The 17,977-nt window shown below is 38.1% G+C and overlaps 1 protein-coding gene across 1 annotated transcript in view; it reads right to left on the bottom strand.

Annotated features, from left to right (window-relative positions):
- The window catches only part of EIF3H (eukaryotic translation initiation factor 3 subunit H), an 87,649-nt gene that overhangs the window by 56,658 nt on the left and 13,014 nt on the right, over positions 1–17,977 (bottom strand). The window contains exon 2 of the mRNA XM_084279759.1: positions 9,857–10,013. Within this exon, the coding sequence (XP_084135885.1) occupies positions 9,857–10,013 (157 nt within the window). The remainder of the gene's footprint in view (positions 1–9,856; positions 10,014–17,977) is intronic.

Below are 17,977 nucleotides of genomic sequence, written 5' to 3'. Positions count from 1 at the left end.
TTTCATTTCCTTAAATTCTGCTGTTAACATTTTGTACACTGGCTCACCGCACTACAGCGAAACACAAGATTTGTTCAGTTTAGATTTTTTCAGTTTCTCCATATATTTTTTACTGCACTGCTGGATTTAACATACGTTATTTTTTAATAAATACTGCTAAAATATAGTTCTAAACTTACAGTCTACTAAAGATTTTTCCTCTTTTCTATCAAAGACTAGAAAATCTTTTAAGTTTAGCAGTCTTCGTGAATCAATTTCTCATCCCTTCAACTTCACTTCTGCAATAGGCTTCCTGTTAGCAAAATGGATTTCAAGACTGTTTCTCGAGTATTCAATTCAGTATGCAGTATTGAACCTTGGGCCAGTAACATGTCTCTGTCTGTCAATACAGTATAGATGCTATAAACAAAAATGGTGTTACTTGGGTTTACTTTGTTCTATACCTTGAGTAGGTATCATTTTCTTCTAGAAGAGAAAAACACCACATAATTTTTCCAGATTATGCAGTTGAGAAATCCATTATGGGTTGAGAAACAAGAACCAAAAAAATTTTTACTGCTACTTCTTATTTCAATCAGTTTCTATTATTTTTCACCCAGATGCATTGATTTGAATTGTTATTCAATAGAACTATAGTCATTTCCTTCATTTTGGCGCTCAGAATAAAATATCAGCACGTGGGATTTGTTCCTTTTGCCACACTTTTCTTCAGCTCTCTCAAGTTTATTGCAGCATTCTTCAGGGAAGGAAATGGCTAAATACTCACATTAGCAAAAAAGGAAAGGAAGGGGGAATGGAAAGAGGTAATAAGAAGGTGTTAAAAGAGCAGTCTCTTCCTCTCCATCCAGTCACACTGAAAGAAGTGTTACCAAAAGAACAAATGAGCACAGTTAAAACACCTGGCCAGAGCTATGGGGGAACACAGGGACCACAAGTGATGGACCAAACGAACCCACACAAAGAGCACAGTGATCACTCCAGTCAGCCTGATGGGAATGTCTGCTCCTGTAAGGTGTCATCTTAGGCCTGAAGGCTCATGACCAAGGATGAAGCAGTAAAGAGTTTGTACACTAACTGACAACACCGTCTCTGCACAGTCTGGGCTTCCATCTGGGTGAAGCCCTACTTCCTCCAAACACAGAGGTAGCCTAAAGTTTCTACTTAGGGACACAAGGCAGCACCTACCTCAGCTGGATGAAATGGATACAGGACCTATGTTCTAATAACAGCCTGAAAATAATCCCTTTCCTTAAAAACCAAAAGGTTATATCCAGAGTTTTCTCCTGAACTGTGGTACGGCAGAATCCAAATGTGCAGTAAACAACAGAGCACATCTGGGTGAAAAAAAGACCAAAGGAGGAAAAAAAATACCCAGCAAGTTTCGAGTTTCACCTTTGCCATATGTTCACAGCAACATCATAAACTAATCTGCGAGAGCAGCTACAAGAATTAATTGGGAGCTTGCTTCGAATCGGAACCTGCACATTAGGTATTGTTTACAGTAATAGTTCCACAAGTTAATGCTAAAGTGTAAATACAGGGCCATTTATATCTAGGTGATTTAAATTGTCCTTGCATATTCCCCAAACTGGCCAAATAATATATTAAATGGATCTTTAAAAGTCAAATAACCTTCACATTCTTTGCAACTCACCAAAAATTGTTTTTAAAATTTCTGAATACCCAGAGTAAATAACCTGTACATTTTGTCTCCCCTACTAAACAGTAAGCATAAGGCTGAATTTTTTCAAATCAGTATCACAAACTGTAAGGCACAAAATTCACAGATTGATGCCTGAAATCAAAGAAGAGATATTAAACATCTAAATATTCTCTTATTATTTAATTGGTTATCTTCTTCTGTGCTCTTTAATGTCTTTAGTCAGAGTTAAGCTGATTATATTAGCAGGGAAAAAATCAAATTTGGAATAGCTTGCTTGTAATATTTTACTTAAATTGCCGAAAATAAAATAAAAAAAAAGAAACTGGGGCTTTCATATTGCTGGTTGCATAAAAATTAATGACTTTCTGCAAGTGTTATGAAAACTCTATGAAATATCCATATAGCAAACTAAGTGATCACACATGATGATTATAAATAAAGAATACATTTAAAATAGAACATAATCTATGAAGTAAAAATCTCCTGGCTTCAAATTCAAAACTCACATATAGTGAATATAAAAAAACTCCTTGCATATAGATTGAATGCAAAACTGAGCTGGACACAGTATTCCAGCTTGTTCTGCTGCTGCTAAAAGGTAGTTGCATACAGCAAACTACCTAGCACGTAAAAGAGATGCTTATCTAACTTCATTTTTAGGATTACTGATTATCCTTAAGCATAATTTTCAGTAAAGTTCAGCATGAAGCTTTATTAGATACATTAGCATTGATTGCAACTGTGGATCATTTAAAAAAAAATAAAAAATATCACACCATGACTGAATTTTTCAGAATCTAGGCAGCCCCAATGATTTGCCACAAGGTTTTTATGTTTAAAATTACTCAAGGAAAAATGCCAGGAAATAAGTTTTCTTTCTAGCAAAAGATAAAAGTACAGCCTTTCTGTGTTTAAAATCGAATTACACTAACTTCTTTTGCAGCAAAATCCTAATGGAGCTGGATTTAAAATAAACCTTTAATATGTCTGGTGCTTTAAAGAGCAAAATATTTCTTTTTTTGTTTCAAAATTAGATGTTGAAGAAAAGTATTTACCTACCACTTTAAAGCATTCCCTCTACAGCAAAAATCACCTTGTAAATCCAGAAATGCAACAAAGTATTTCAGACATTTTATGCAATACTGTGTAGAAAATGAGTAGTTTATATGCAGTTTTTATGTCTACACAGTCCAGCAGTATAAACCTACTTAAATAAGCAAAGAAGACCCTTCACAAGTGCTATCTCCTCTTTCTTAGTGACATGGGGAAGAATTGGGAAGCAAAGAAAAGAACCTACAAAATAAGAAAACTCCTATTCTGCTTTTAGGGTACACATAGACACACAAGTCTCTGAATCCCACCCTACGGACCTATACAGCTCCTTGGAACACGCAAGCGCAAGTAGGCTGACTTCAGAAACGAACAAGCATTTGAGTCAGTAGAGCTGTATTTAATTGAATGCCCTTTGCAACATATTTTCGGGAATACATTTGTATCTACGATTATATGAACCTTATCAGATGAAAACAATTTTTTATCCCTCTTGTGCCTGCAAGCCCCAGGTTTCCTGGCTGGGAAGGCAGCCCAGGCTGGAGACTCGTGTGCTGGGCACGAGTGCCCTCTAACGGGGCTCCCACGGTGCTTTCCAGCCGCAGCTCCGTTTACAAGAGCTTTAAAATAGAGATGAGGATACACGCACGTACTCTTCACGTGCCTCTGTGGCAGCTGAGAGCATCAAAAGCATTTTTCCTTGGTACTGTATGTTAGAAAAATAGGCTTTGGGGTATACTGCTTCATACAATACAGACAAGTCCACGTATCCGCGTGTACAGGGCGCTTCAGGCTGTGTGCCCTGAAGAGTTGCCTTTTGTCTGAATTTCTTCTTCTTTGCCCAGTACAGACAAAAATCCTCCAGTAGAGGTAAGTCTGCACAGTACAAAAACTTACACAAAGCACTTAACATGCTGCACGCTTGCTACTCCACTAAACCATTTACAATTATGTCAATATTAGTCTCCTTTTAGGAAACAATCTGAGAACTCACCCTAGTGACAGGTAAGGTACAAAATAACTCAGGTGTGATTACCAGCTTTATTAAAGGCATCTTTAAATCTTGATTATGTGATACATCTTATTACAGGACAATTAGGCACCCCTAATAACAAACCTCTCTGTCAATCAGTATATTCCAATATCGGTTCTGGCAACACACAACAACAGAAAAAAAAACACCCTACCCAAAATACGGAAGACTAGAGGAGACTGGCTTGTTGCTTAACAGCTGACCATCCACCTCCTGCTATAATAATCTGAGTCCTTTACATAAATTAATCCAAAATGGCAAAGACAAAAATCCAACTTACAATTCAGTCTCCTTTTTCACAGAGCACAAAGTGAAACTTCCTAAGTGCACACACACAAAGCTGACGGGCTTTCGCCAGCACTTAGTAATTGAAAAGTCAACATTTACATAGTATAGCTTTCTCCCTAAATTACTACAGGAACTTACGAAAAACATGGCTGAGGAATTCAGATAAACGGACTCCAACCAGAGCCAGAAGCAAGGCAGTGATTTAGGAGCTTTTGGGTCATCTCTTCCTGTCTTAAGTGAAATAAAACTTTAAACTTCATATAATTGCATTTCTGCATTTCAGAAACATTCCAATTTCTTGCAAGAAAAGACAACGTGTGACCTTATCTTTTGCCAACTGCTATAACTAAAAAAAAAATTTTAAAAAAATTGCCAGCTAAAATTGTATCTGCCTTTTCAGAGCAGTTACAGCACACTCAAGTTCTATCCTGTAACAATACAAGAGAAATAAGAGATATGGCTACAACAATAAACCTTTGAGTTATAATCCTAATAGATTAAAAATGGGAATACTATCTCTCCAGTTGTACTCACAAGGCTGTTTGTGGAGATGCACTCTCAACTTCATAAAAGAGAAAATGTGTACTAGGGAATACAGTAACCACCTTTTTTATTTAGATGCTTTTTAAAAAGCAAAGACAGTCGACCAAGCACCACCACCCCTATGCACCGAGCTGTAGTATGCTGGAAACGTGGCTTTGGCCTCAAAGCCCCTATGATGTCAAACTGAGGTAGCAGACCACAGGCTCCACTTCAAGAAACGCAACCTCAAGAACAAGTCCTCCAAAAATGTAGCACAGGCCTTAGCACAGCCAACACTCACTTCATTCTCACTGCAGTAAACATCAGGTCAAAAGCACATTCAGTTCATTGCTCTCTCTTGAATTAACTTTTCTAAGCACGTTCCTTTTAGCTACCTAAAGCCTCTGCTTCTGCAGGGATCGCTTATCGCAGGTCACTGTACTGGCAACACTGGAGGCAAAGCTCAGCACTACGAGGGGCTGCTACCCCTGGCCAATTAAAATCCTGAAAAAATACCACACAGGAGCTACAACATGTTTCTCCATATGCAACTGCATCCATTTGAGGTTAAATAGAGCCCGCAGAGAAAGCGGTGAGTGGTTTTGTGATAATGCTGCACTATGTTATTTCTAGTTGTTACTGATGACTGATGATACAACTAAATAACAACCTACAGCACAGAAAAACACAGGTATTAGAATCTTTAATCATACAGATACTTCTAACCTGACAACTGAAAAACAAATTTAATGTCAGGTAAGAAAGAAAAACCACGTTGAGGGAGAAGAGGCAGGGGGGATGAAAAGGCAGCATCCCCTTTTCATCTGAAGCATTTCAGAGGGAATCTAAGGAAAACTCTGCGTAGCTACAAAAAGAAGAAAAAGTTACAACTTTTGAGAACTTATTTTGATGTATAATTATATAACTGTCTCAGTTTCCATTGGCCTAATTAGCACAGCACTTAATTTATCTCAGATTTGTAATAAGTTACTAAAATATATCTGGTTGAAATAAAATCTGTTTCAAAATACCTTATCAATATGTCTCAAGATCTATAATGAATTACAAGATGTATAGTACATTTTTAATTGTTACTTCCCATGAAAGGAATATAAATTTCCTTTAAAGAGGGAGAAGAGCTACTCAGTGAATAGTCACCAAAGATAAAAAAAAAGTGCAAAGAATTGAACTTAAGGTGTTGATTAGAGACACAATTTATAGGCAAGAATAATAAATTTTGGTTTTATGAAGAACACACATCTCATGTATTACATCTCTTTTTGTAAACCTTAACTGAAAGAAAGCAAAACTGCTCAGACAAAAGCTTGGAAGTATCCTAAAGCAAAAGTACTTCTCAGAAAACTCCACAAGCTGGGGTACTGCATCATTTCACAGACATGCCTGAGCCAAAAATTCTTACAGCAGAAATCTGAGTTTTCCCTAAACAAGAGGTGAATACATCGGGTGGAGGGATATGGGGGGTGCTGGAGCTGGGGAAATGGATTGCACATATATAGAAAACTGAAAATATCATCCTAGAAATAAAGATCTGCATTTTCAGAAACAAAATTCAATGCCCATGAGGAATTAAGTGCATCCAAAAAAGTAACCGCCTGCCTAGAAGTCCAGAGTGCAGCCCCAAAATATCAAACAGCGATGCTGAAGCATCTTTTGCTGAAGCCTCAACAACACACACCCCGTTCTGCAATGTTCCTCCATTAGCTCACACATCATCAACTAAACTTCACCTACAGATTTCCAACACAGAGCTGGGTTGAACCCTCCCACCCCCTCCAAAAAACTCATGCTGCAGCAGGCCAACCTAGGTGTTTAAGACTTCCCTGACAGGAAAATCTTACCAAAAAAATTACACTTTGTAAAAAGAATCATAGGAAGACGACACTGGAAGAGAAACTTTCCAAGATGAAAACCACCTGTGGATTCATAAATGGTAGACAATCCTCCCAGATTTATAAGAATTATTGAAGCTAAAAACAACTCTCCTGTTTTCTGTAGTTTCTAGAAATAGTCCAAACTGCACTAACAAAAAATGTTCTTGTACTAAAAGAACAAGTTTGGGTAGGATGGGATTTTTTTGTGGGTTTGTTGGGTTTAATTTAAAAAAAAACAATTTTTGAAGGAATTCTGTTGCAGCAAATAGTGGAAAGTTAGCACTAGCTCAGGAATTAGCAGCAAGAGGCAAAATGGCACCATAAGAAATACATACATAAACACATCTGAAGAAACAGTTGTCACTAACAAGTTAGAAATAGAACTTTATCAAACTGATTCTTAAATGTCATGCATACCTATTTCAAGTTCAAATTAAGGATATTTTCTTAGCACGCACAAAAATGTGTTTTATATTAGATTTGCTCAGGTTTAAAAAGAAGAAAGCATTAGCTTAAATGTCTCTTGCCAATTACCCAACAGTTTGTTTGCTCAACTATCACCTTCATATATATAAGCTCAATTCTCTTAACAATGATCCCATCGAGACCTCAAGGCAAATGAGTATTTTTCAGGTGACCTGTTCCTAGAAGTCCTGAAAAATTATACAGCAGGAATTAATTTTTTGAGTGTGTTCACTCAGTTCTCAGCATTGCACATAAGGAGTTTGCCAAGAGATAACTACACAGTGGTTGCTCCCTGTTTCTCCCTCTGAGGAAAAGGGCAACTGGGGTAACGTGGCACTTCAGCCAGCGCAACACTTCCTGCATTAACACAAGATCCAGTATGTCCAAGGTCTGCTAAGAAGGGCGTTCTGACCAATGTGAAGTATCATTTTGGGTGCTGCAGGCACTAAGGTGCCAAGATCCTTACTCTTTCTTTCCTCATCTCTGGGTCTGAATTCATGGAAATATAGAAAGCCAGTTGACATATGGATGTAATACAGAAGTCGTAGGTGGAGGGAGGTGCCTTATTTGGTTTCTATCATTCTGAACTGTAAGATTCTGGCATATAACAAGAGATTTCTCTGCTGGAGTATCTGTATCTAGAAGAAAAAAGAATCTTTTGAAAGCATGGCAGGATGCTTGCATAGGAAACATAGCTCCAGGGAAAACAAACAATGAGTATATATAAAACATTATAGAGTTTTCTTCTGTCTTGCCAACGTGACAAACAGTAGAGTCTAAAAAGGTAACTAACACCCAGCTGGCAACCTCAAGAGCCATTTTGTTTGGGTTTTCATCTTCCCCAGTCTCTGCCATATATGTCAAAGGGGTGACCAGGCCCTTAGTAATGGTAAGGCAGAATGAACACGAGTGCTGTGGAATTCCTAATGGTTCAGTCTATTTAACTGTACTTCACCAAGGAGAACACAGATAGAACCTCTCTGATCCATACGACTGAGGTTAGAGAAGATGAAAACCAATACGAAATGGCTCTTGAGGTTGGTTTATAAGGTTCAGCTACCTGAAAGAAGGTTCAAGCCACATGGAGGTTAGTCTCTTCTCCCAAGTAACAGGTGATATGACAACAGGAAATGGCTTCAAGTTGTGCCAAGGGAGACTTAGATTGTATATTAGGAAAATTTTCTTTACCAAAAGGGTTGTGAAGCACTGGAAGAGGCTACCCAGGGAAGTGTCTGAGTCACCATCCCTGAAGGTACTTGAACTTGTGTAGATAAGGTGTTTACAGACGTGGTTTAGTGGTGCACTTGGCACTGCTAGGTCAATGGATTCAACGATCTTAGGGGGTTTTGCCACCAAAATGATTTTATGAATAGGCACAGACAAGCTCCTGTGACCTGGCTGTGAGTGCCTGATCACCACCAGAGGCATCCATCTGTGTCACTGTGATAGGTTCACTTCCACTCTGGCTAGAGTTTGCCCTTCTGTGCCTGTAGCATGGGAACCAAAGGCTAACAAGCTAAGACATCCAGGTGAAGGAAGCTCAAGAATTGTCTTTTGCACCTTACGTAATGCCAGGATTCTTGTCCACTTGCTAAAAAGGGAAAAAAAAACTGGTAACAAGTCCCTTTCTTGGAATGAAGTTTATCCAAACAGAAACAGTAGAACCTTCTGTACGAGAACACAGGCTTACAATTTCAGCAGTACAGTCTTTGCATGGCAAGGAGAATCCATCTCAGAAACTAAGAAATTTATCTTGTTCCCTGCTTGCCTATGAGCTACATGGGGACAATTTAGCCATTTTATGCAGGAAAGACAGAAGCATGGGATCCAATTAAAAATTTAGATTATTTCAATCCTTTGAAGAGCTCCAGAAGAAAAGGAATCTTTAAAACATCTTTTAGGCTTTAATAAAATATAACTCTGACTCAAGCACCATATTAATGTGGGACAATTAGGATTCCCTCAGGTTTTGCCCCTTTTTTCCTATATAGCAAAAGGTATAATCCCAAAACAGAAGCAATAAATAGCTAAAATGCCTTACCAAGTCACAAAGAATTCTTTAAATTATCTCTGTTGTAAAGGCGGATACCAAGATTCCTTCATAATACGATAACATTTTAATTTAATAATGACTAATTTCATTATAAGCAAGAAAAAGCAGTTTACATTTTAAGTAATCTTGCTTATACTGAATTATCAAAATTAGATAGAATCAAGCTTCCAACCACAACTACTTTGACTTTATTGCATTTTTAGTTACTCTTGAAGTCAAAATGGCTCTCTTTAAGCCCTAACAAAGAAGCTTTTCTACTGGTATCACTGAATACACACATATAGATATTACCAAGATCAGAATTCCAAGCCTTTTGAGTTTATTTATTTTTTTTTAATACCATTCTGTGTCAAGCCAATTATACTGACTTACAGCAACAATAACAAAACATTACTAGGACCAGCAAGAAAAACACCAAGACAAATAGAAACCACAGATGCTACTTCTAACACCAAAAATATCACCCAGATTTCAAGTTAACCAGGGCCTCAAATTTACAAAGCTCTGTTCTCCAAGCTTTCAGTAAGTACTGAACATAAATTTACAGAGGGGCCACTTATATACATGCATATACACACATAATGCACACACAGCCTTTTTCATAAAATGCTTTAAAGTCTGTATGAATTACAAACTGAAACCTTATGTAACTTCCTGTGGGGACAGTCTTACTCTAAAATAAGTGTCCATATAATACAGCATTTATCTCTATAACTTTCCCTACATAGACAAGATTTCAGTTGGATATGCAAGATTTTGCAAGTAACCCACTGACACCTCAACTCCAATAAAAACACTCTTTGATCACATACAAGCTTCTGGTCACTGTGGGGAGGGGGAAATTTATTTTTTTTTTAATACTTAGAGTTTCACAGAACTGTAACCATTACCTTCATCAAAGTCTGCATCATCCTCTGTATGCTGAGGAAAGGGGAAACAATTTGTGATTTCAAGTCTGTCATCCACCACAAGACCCAGCAGCACTCCCTGGACCACTTCATTCCCCTGTCCTTCTTCTTGGTAATGTTTAATGATCTTTAACACAACCTAGAACACAAAGACCAAAAAAAAATATATCATATTAAGCAATGTCCTCAAAAAATGTATTTGGTATTTTTAAATTGTTGAAGTGTTGTGTAAATTAGAGCTGAAAACCCAGTTGGCTTAAACAGCAGATATTCTAATAGAGGTTCAAGAACTGGAGGCCATCCTAGTATACAGGAGAGTAAGAGAGACCATTAAATGACTGGTCAAAATGCAGTTCCAAAACCATTTTCTAAAATACCCTTCTAAAATGAAATATTGATCTTTTTTACTTTACCTTGCTGCTGTAACTGTTAGAAGCTATCTTGTAGGGGCAGTAAGATCCCTCCTGAGGGAAACATTGCACAAGAAACTATTGACACACCTTGAAAATTATCTATACAGAAACTGGTAGGAAATTTTTAAAAGGCACAAACTGCATCAAATTTCAGTTGCATTAACCTTCAAAATTACATCTCATTGCAGTTTTACTCTCAGATGATAGTGTAATTTATAATTTTGTAAACTATGTGTCACAGGATATTTAAGAATAATGAACTTTAAAAGAAAGAGAAAAAAAGTAGCACAAATTACTCATCATGTTTTTAATAATATAATTCTCATTTCCTTCCCTAAATCTGACCTCCACAATGAATAACTCTCATGAGATGATATTGTAAATTGGAACAGTATGAATAAAAACACTCAAGAGTAGTCAATCATTTGCCAGAAACACTTTACACTTAAGTAATATTTTATGCTTAAGAACCAGAAGAAGATAAGAGACTAACCACAATCACAGACTTGAAAGAACATACACTTTGTCCAGCACACGTGGGGTTTATTTCACTAAACCCTAATCCATCCAAGCAAGCTGCACCACAAACTGTCTGGTGCCTATGTTGTCATTAAAGCAACAGTACTGTAATGTCTGTTGGCAAACTGACTAGCGAAATGGGTTTCAGTTTAACCACCCCAAGAACAGATTTTGTACAAATACTGGTATTTAGTGAACATTCACAGGGGAAAAAAAACAATCAGTTAAGCTCATCTTCACACATCAGGAACATGTATGTCATAGAACACTGAACAGTTGGGTTGGAAGGGACCTTAAAGATCATCAAGTACTATCCCCCTGCCACGGCAGGGACACCCTCCACTAGCCCAGGTTACCCAAAGCCCCATCTAACCTGGCCTTGAATACTGCCAGGGAGGGGGTGGCCACAGCTTCTCTGGGCAGCCTGTGCCAGAGCCTCAACGCCCTTATAGTGAAATACCTATTCTAAACGTCCCCTCCTTCAGCTTAAGGCCATTACACCTTGTCTGTCACTCCATGCCTTTGTAAACGGCCCCTCTCCATATTTGTCCCTAGCTTTCTCCTTGGCTGTCTAGCAAAACTTTGTCACCATTTTTAAAGCACTATTAATGAATTAAAATGTCACAATATAGGGTAAAAAAGAAGAAAAAAAGGTGACTACAAAAGAAATTACTGTCAAACACGTTACCTTCTTGGGTTAAAATGGGAAAACAAAAGCTTCATACATACAGCCTGCTTATGAGGTGAAAGGAGAATGGAAAATAAATACCCGTTTCCAAGTAGGTTGCATGTAACAAATGGGACTAACACCTACTGATTTTTTGTTTATTCACAATACCACTCACTTCAGCATTCTCTTGCACCCAGACACACTTGCACTGAAGCCCCTCAATCACATGTAGGTAACACTGCATCACCCCAATGCTCATTCACACCTGTTCCTCAAGACCTATTTAGCCAATTTGTAATAACAGGTCTACAGAGTAAAGAGACAAAAAGATAATTTGACAATACAATCTCATTTCACAGGAAAACAGTCAGGAAATTAAGATCAGTGGGCAGGGAAGTAGAACCTAACAATGCTGAAAGCAGTACAGCAAACACCAGTTGACATCAGCTAGGTGTAGAAGATGCATGGCTTCTACCACAAAGCCAACATTCAACTTGCATTTAGTGTGAAGTTCAGGTTTATCACATATTTTCCATAAGCTCTGTGTTCTACAGTCACGGAATCCACAACTACCTGGACAGATTACAGCATGGCATACTCTCTGCCTACTGCATAACTATTCTTCAACATCTTTACAGCCTCACAAGCTTCACCTTTTCTAGTGTTTTATGTTCCTCTTTTGTTCCTAAGTTTCCCACACACAGTGACTGTCCTTGTTACCATGAATCCTGTCTGGCTGGTGATTCTGTACCAGGAGCATCTGTGGTATGATGCCAATTTTATTGCAGAACTTCTGGTAATTGCTCACAGAAGGCAGCCACAAATGGAAAGAGCGTGGACTTGTCATCGAGTATCAATGATTTTTCAGGGAGATAAAACTAGGGGTTCAAAACTCTTAAATGGTACCAAATACCCTGATATGCTATGAATAACATACACAAGTCTGCAGTTCTCAAACTCCAGTCTGAAGACCACAGCAGATATTATCCAGGGAGACACAGACCCCAGTCTGGGTCTACCTGCAAGCTTGTTTCCTAACAGAGTCTGAGAAGGTAGCAGAGAAGGTCATGAACTCACTACTCTCAATTTCACACCCCTTAGCAAGCTGCAGAAGTTCAGGTTTATGACTGCACTGGAAAATACATTAGCTACCGAAATGATTTATAAAAAGATAAATGAACAAGTCTGAGAAATGCATTCAGTGACACATGGATTCTTGTTTTCACTTTGTTCTGGAGAGTTTTATTTAGCGCAGAAGACACGAGTCTTTACTATAGCAGGCTCTTAAACTTGGGATTGAAAAACCTGCTATCAAAACACTACCATATGACCAAGAGGGAAACATGCACTGGAACTCGTGTTTCACTACTAAACACTGACCTCCATGCATAAAGCAGGATTATTTCTCTAGTGATAACAAGACCAGTTTCAAACATTAAAAACATCATTCCCATTTGCTTGCTAGTACAGCAGGAAGAGCTGATCACTATATAAATGACAATGCCATGACATTTTCCTGATTTGAATGCACAAACCAACATGTCATATTGAGTAAAACACCAACACCAAAAAAAAAAAAAACCCACAACACTAACTTGTATCGAGGTATTTCCTAAAATAAGATGTTATGGGGAAAAAAAAAAGTTAACCATTCAAAAATATTTAAATGGTTGACTTAAGACTGTAAGTTAGCTTTGACTGGCCGAAAGTTTTGTCGGCAAACCCACTAGCACCAGCTGCCAGCATCTGGGGAGAGAGCGCAACGAACGCGGTGTTACGTAGCTGTTTTCAAACCAACCATAAACCACGTGGGCATCAAATGTGGGAGATGCTATGACATCACATCCTCCCATTATTTCACACTAGTGAAACTGTGATCAATATTTAAGAGAGTATTGAAAGCTATTATCACTGTGTCCAATATATTTTGAACACATCCATAATATGTATGAAGCCTTCTCCAGATGAATTCTTAAAACTCAAGCCATCAACTTTTAAGCATTAACATGACAGCATTACAGCATGAGTAATTTTACTGAAACTCCCAGCCCAGGCCAAGTTCAAAACTGTTAATGTAGTTTTGTATATGGATATATCTCAACTATCATTACTAACAGCAACTCACACAATTGAGTTTCAACTGTACTAAACTCAGGGATGCCTAGGAACAAGACATCCACCTGGTACACATAAAATGCATATATGGTAACTCTTTTTCCAGAGTTATCTCTTTAATAATATTTAAACAAAGACATACCAGATTATGCACATCAAATTTTATACTAATTTAGTGGCTCTGACCTCTTCCCCAGCTCACGCTACACCAAAAGCAAACCTACAAGCTGCGTGTTGTGCTGAAGCTTAACCATCTAGCTACCCAAAAACAAAGAAATTTGAATAATAAATTCTGAAATCTGTAGGTAAGCACAGTAAACAAACACTTGGGGGGTGGAAGGAAAACAAGCAAAAGAACAAACCAAAAAAACTAGAGCAATGTTACAATGGTAACACTTGGCAATAGTTCCAGGTGAGGGGATTTGTGGTATGGGAGGATTTTTTCTTGGTGGGGTTTTTGTTTCATTTTTTGGTAGGGTTTGTTTAATACACACTCCAGATAAATGCTTATCCTACACTCACAAAAGACAAGTTCTGGAAGCTGACCAAGCAAAAGCTTGCCTTGAGCTGATTTGTCTCCTGGCTATAGCACTACCTGATAAGGCAGTAACAAAGTCTTATCAAGTCAACTTTCCTGCCAGGAAAAAAAGAACTCTGAAGTAAATTAAAGATACTGCTGCAACAGCTCGGAGTAAGAAAACATGTGTCTAATACACGTAACGCTCTCCTCTGGATGATTAAGGAGACAGATGTTTACAGACACACATAAAAAATTCCAACTTAATCAGTTCAGTCCACAGAAACATGTTCTAGAAAGCACAGTCTGACAGATAACACATCAAAAGCACAACATCACCATCACCAGGTTGATACCTTAGTCTTTTAGGTGTTGAATATGAAGCTTCATGATGCTATGCTGCCATCACATAAAGCCATACCATGAGGTGAACTGAAGATTAGAGGTGAAACTGAATTTTCCATGTTAGGCTAATCTTAACAAGTATGACAATCTCTACTAAAAATCAACCCCTGTATTCACATAAATGCATACTCTAGATCATCTGCAGAGATTTCTGATTTTTTTTAGATTCTCTTATTCAACAGCGGTGATTTTTTGACCATTCCTGACATGATTGATGTCTAAATATTTATTCTTTTCTTCCTCACACGTAACACTCCAATAAAAGCTCTTAGAACTGTTAGACCAATTTTACCTCAGAAATAAAAAGGAAATAGTTTTCCATTAAGCCCTTCATCATCTTGAAGTAACTGCTTTGACAGCTATCTTCAATCTTAACTATGATCAGTGGCCAAAGAAAATGGCACTTACTTCCCTGACAAGTAATCAGAAAGATACTGAATCTTAACATACTGTACAAAATCTAAAGCCAGAAGGACAAGACTGAGTAGATCTAAAAACCAAAGTAACTTTAAAAAATGTTGACTCTGAACAGCAAGTTCAGAAATAACAAGACTTAAACCTAGTTGTTCCATGTAGTAAGTGTAAAAGTCATCCTTTGCCTAGAAGGCCTCGAAACACCCCACAATGTTTTCACGGTTATCACCTCAGCTGGCTAGAACCCTAACACCAACATTTACAAAGCCTTTGAAAATACAGTTCTTGGAATACCAGGCTTACATTTTATGTCACTCAACAGCAAATAAACACCAGATGTTAAGAACTTATTTCTGACCTTGACAGAAATTTGGGGCTTAAAAACAGTAATTATAGAGGCATAACAGACTGATGGGTGACATTTCAAACCATCTCAATCAGGTGCAAATACCAAAGTCTCTCTGAGATGAAGTAGAAGTTTTCTGGAGCTGAGCCTGAATTCGACTATTCTGAACAAGGCACACTGATTTGAGGTGGTCCTCAAGCAGGGGATACCACATATGTTTTTGACACAGAAATTATAAATCACAGGATTCCATTGGGTTTGTCTCATATAGGTCCTCAGTACCAAATCATTTTGCAAATCCATGTTAAATTGAATGGAAAATATTCCCTCTTGAACTGTCAGGCTTCTTTTGAGGGCAGAATGTTACATTCTCCTGTACTATTTGAATACTTTTGTATCAGGAAGCATATGAAAAGCATCCAAAATGTTTTTGTTCTCTGGGTGACATCACATCAGCTAGTACCATATAACCTGCTTAGTTTGTAAACCCCAAGATTTCAGAGGATTCAAGTACAGAAGGAAACATCAGTAACCTTCAAAAAGGAATGTCACTCCACAACATGTACATTCAGCTGAAGGAAACTACACAAATTATAACAGATTGTTGATTTAACATGAGTATTTTCAGTCACTTGTATTTAGTTCAAGAACCCTATCACCCTTTATAGCCCTAATAGGGCTCTCAAATGTTTTCCATATCACCTTCTGCCCCACGAAGTGCTTACAGTCACCTAACTCAACACTTTCCTGTGTTCTCGTTTTGGGTTATTTTTCCTAATAGCACAACGGCAGCGACAATTAACCATACACAGCATTAAGCTAGAGAGAATATACCTTGCCACTTTCTCAGTAAGCAGCTGTCTCAAAGCACAACTCCAGTCCAGTGACAGGCCAAGAAGCATTTTACCACTCCTGAAGACAAACTGGTTATGTGCCCTCTTTGGGGCCTGGCTGGAAAAGCTATACATCGCTTACCCTGAGGCTTGGTCTAGAAAAAGCAAACATTTGTTCCCTTTTCACCTTCTGTAACTGTCACATAGATTATGTGTGTCTCAGCAACATGTTCAATGCAACCTCAACGCAGAACTTGAACTACCACCAGGTAATGCCACCTATAAATACTTCCTAAATACCCACTCTTGCGGTTATTTCTCTTTTTAAGAAGAGCTACTTCCAAACTGCTATGATTCAAGCAAAAAGGAAACCCAATCTAACAAGAACAAAATCACCATATCCTCTATGGCGATACAGCCTGCTTGCACCTTCCAACAGTCCCACTCTTCCAGCAAAGGTGGTCACTCACACAGGGCAAGTCCAGGCTCACTACAGACAACACCAGGTGATTGAGCATGCACTGTGCTTGCCGGAAGCATACCCAACTGCTGTACACGTGGGTTAGCATCTCACTCTACTGCTGGACACTTCAAAAGCTATGGGGATTTAAAATAAAAAATTAATGCCTATAAAAAAGGCTACATAATCAACACTGATTTTATATAAAACCAGACACAAAACATTAAACAAACCATTAGTTAATACCAAGAACTAAAACTGGTAAATTCCTTATCTCAAATATAAAGTGAAAAACATTTTTCTACTGACAGAAATAGGGAGGTGGAGTTCAGCCTGAAGAGCTGAAATAGTACAGACATTACGCCTGGCTTTGTACAAATCCAGCATTAGAAGGGGAGGTTACTGGGGTTTGGTTAGAGGCCTGTTGGTTTTTCATAGGCTGCGGTTTTCCTTGGCTCTGTCAGAAACTTACGTTAATCAGCTAATATCTTGTAGGTACCATGACACATCTGCTTTAGTCATTTATTTACTCGTGTCCAAGCGAGCTGCTTGTTCTTGCAAAGAGAAGAAGGGAAACCAAACTGCAGTGCACCAAAGGAAAAAGTCATTAAGCAGCGGAAAAAAGCGAAGTTTGTTGAAACACAGAAATACAGAAAAATATTCACTGTTAATCAAGGTGTGTTTTACCAAACACAGCAATCTCTTCCTGATTTTTGCCCCACTACAATTTTATTTAGTTTTTCTAGACAGCACAACAGTTCAAGTTAACAACCATCTCCATGGCTGTTCACCAGCCATTATTATAGTTTAAATATTGCCTCGACGTAAGTAAAAATGCCCCATTGCATTTGTGTATTTAAATTCTCCGTTGCCCTGTTCATATGCTGGTGTAATGTATTTCTCCGCAATACCAAGTTTCATTACACATTTCACAGTACAGGGATTTGTGCTCATTCCCACAGAAACCCTCAGGGCCACAGGCACTGCAGAATTGCTTCCTTGTCGAAACATTTCTATAAGGCAGACGCAGGGTTTCAATCATGCGAGCAGCAGGGCATTAGATGTTATTAGCACGCTGTTAGAAGGCAGCGATAGGGCTGTAATAAGATTAACATCCAAAATTCTGCTCGCCACAAGCAGGACGGAGCGTTTCCCCAGGACTAGTTAGCGTGTCACTTCTCCTATTTCCCAAATCTCACCGAACTCAAATCTCTTGAAAACCTTTGGTACTTTAGGCAATTCTTGTCAATTGCCAATACAATTTATATTTATTATTTTTAATGAATTCAATACCTAACCATCATTTCAAGAATGAAAACTGATGAATACACTCCTTTAGAGCACAACATATGGAAATTGTATAGAGCCAGTAAAGGCAGGCAGAGTTTCAACATTTTCCGCTCAATACACC

This window comes from Gallinula chloropus (genome assembly GCF_964237585.1).
Source record: "Gallinula chloropus genome assembly, chromosome: 2".
NCBI classification, from domain to species: domain Eukaryota; kingdom Metazoa; phylum Chordata; class Aves; order Gruiformes; family Rallidae; genus Gallinula; species Gallinula chloropus.
This window is presented reverse-complemented; position numbering and strand designations above follow the sequence as displayed.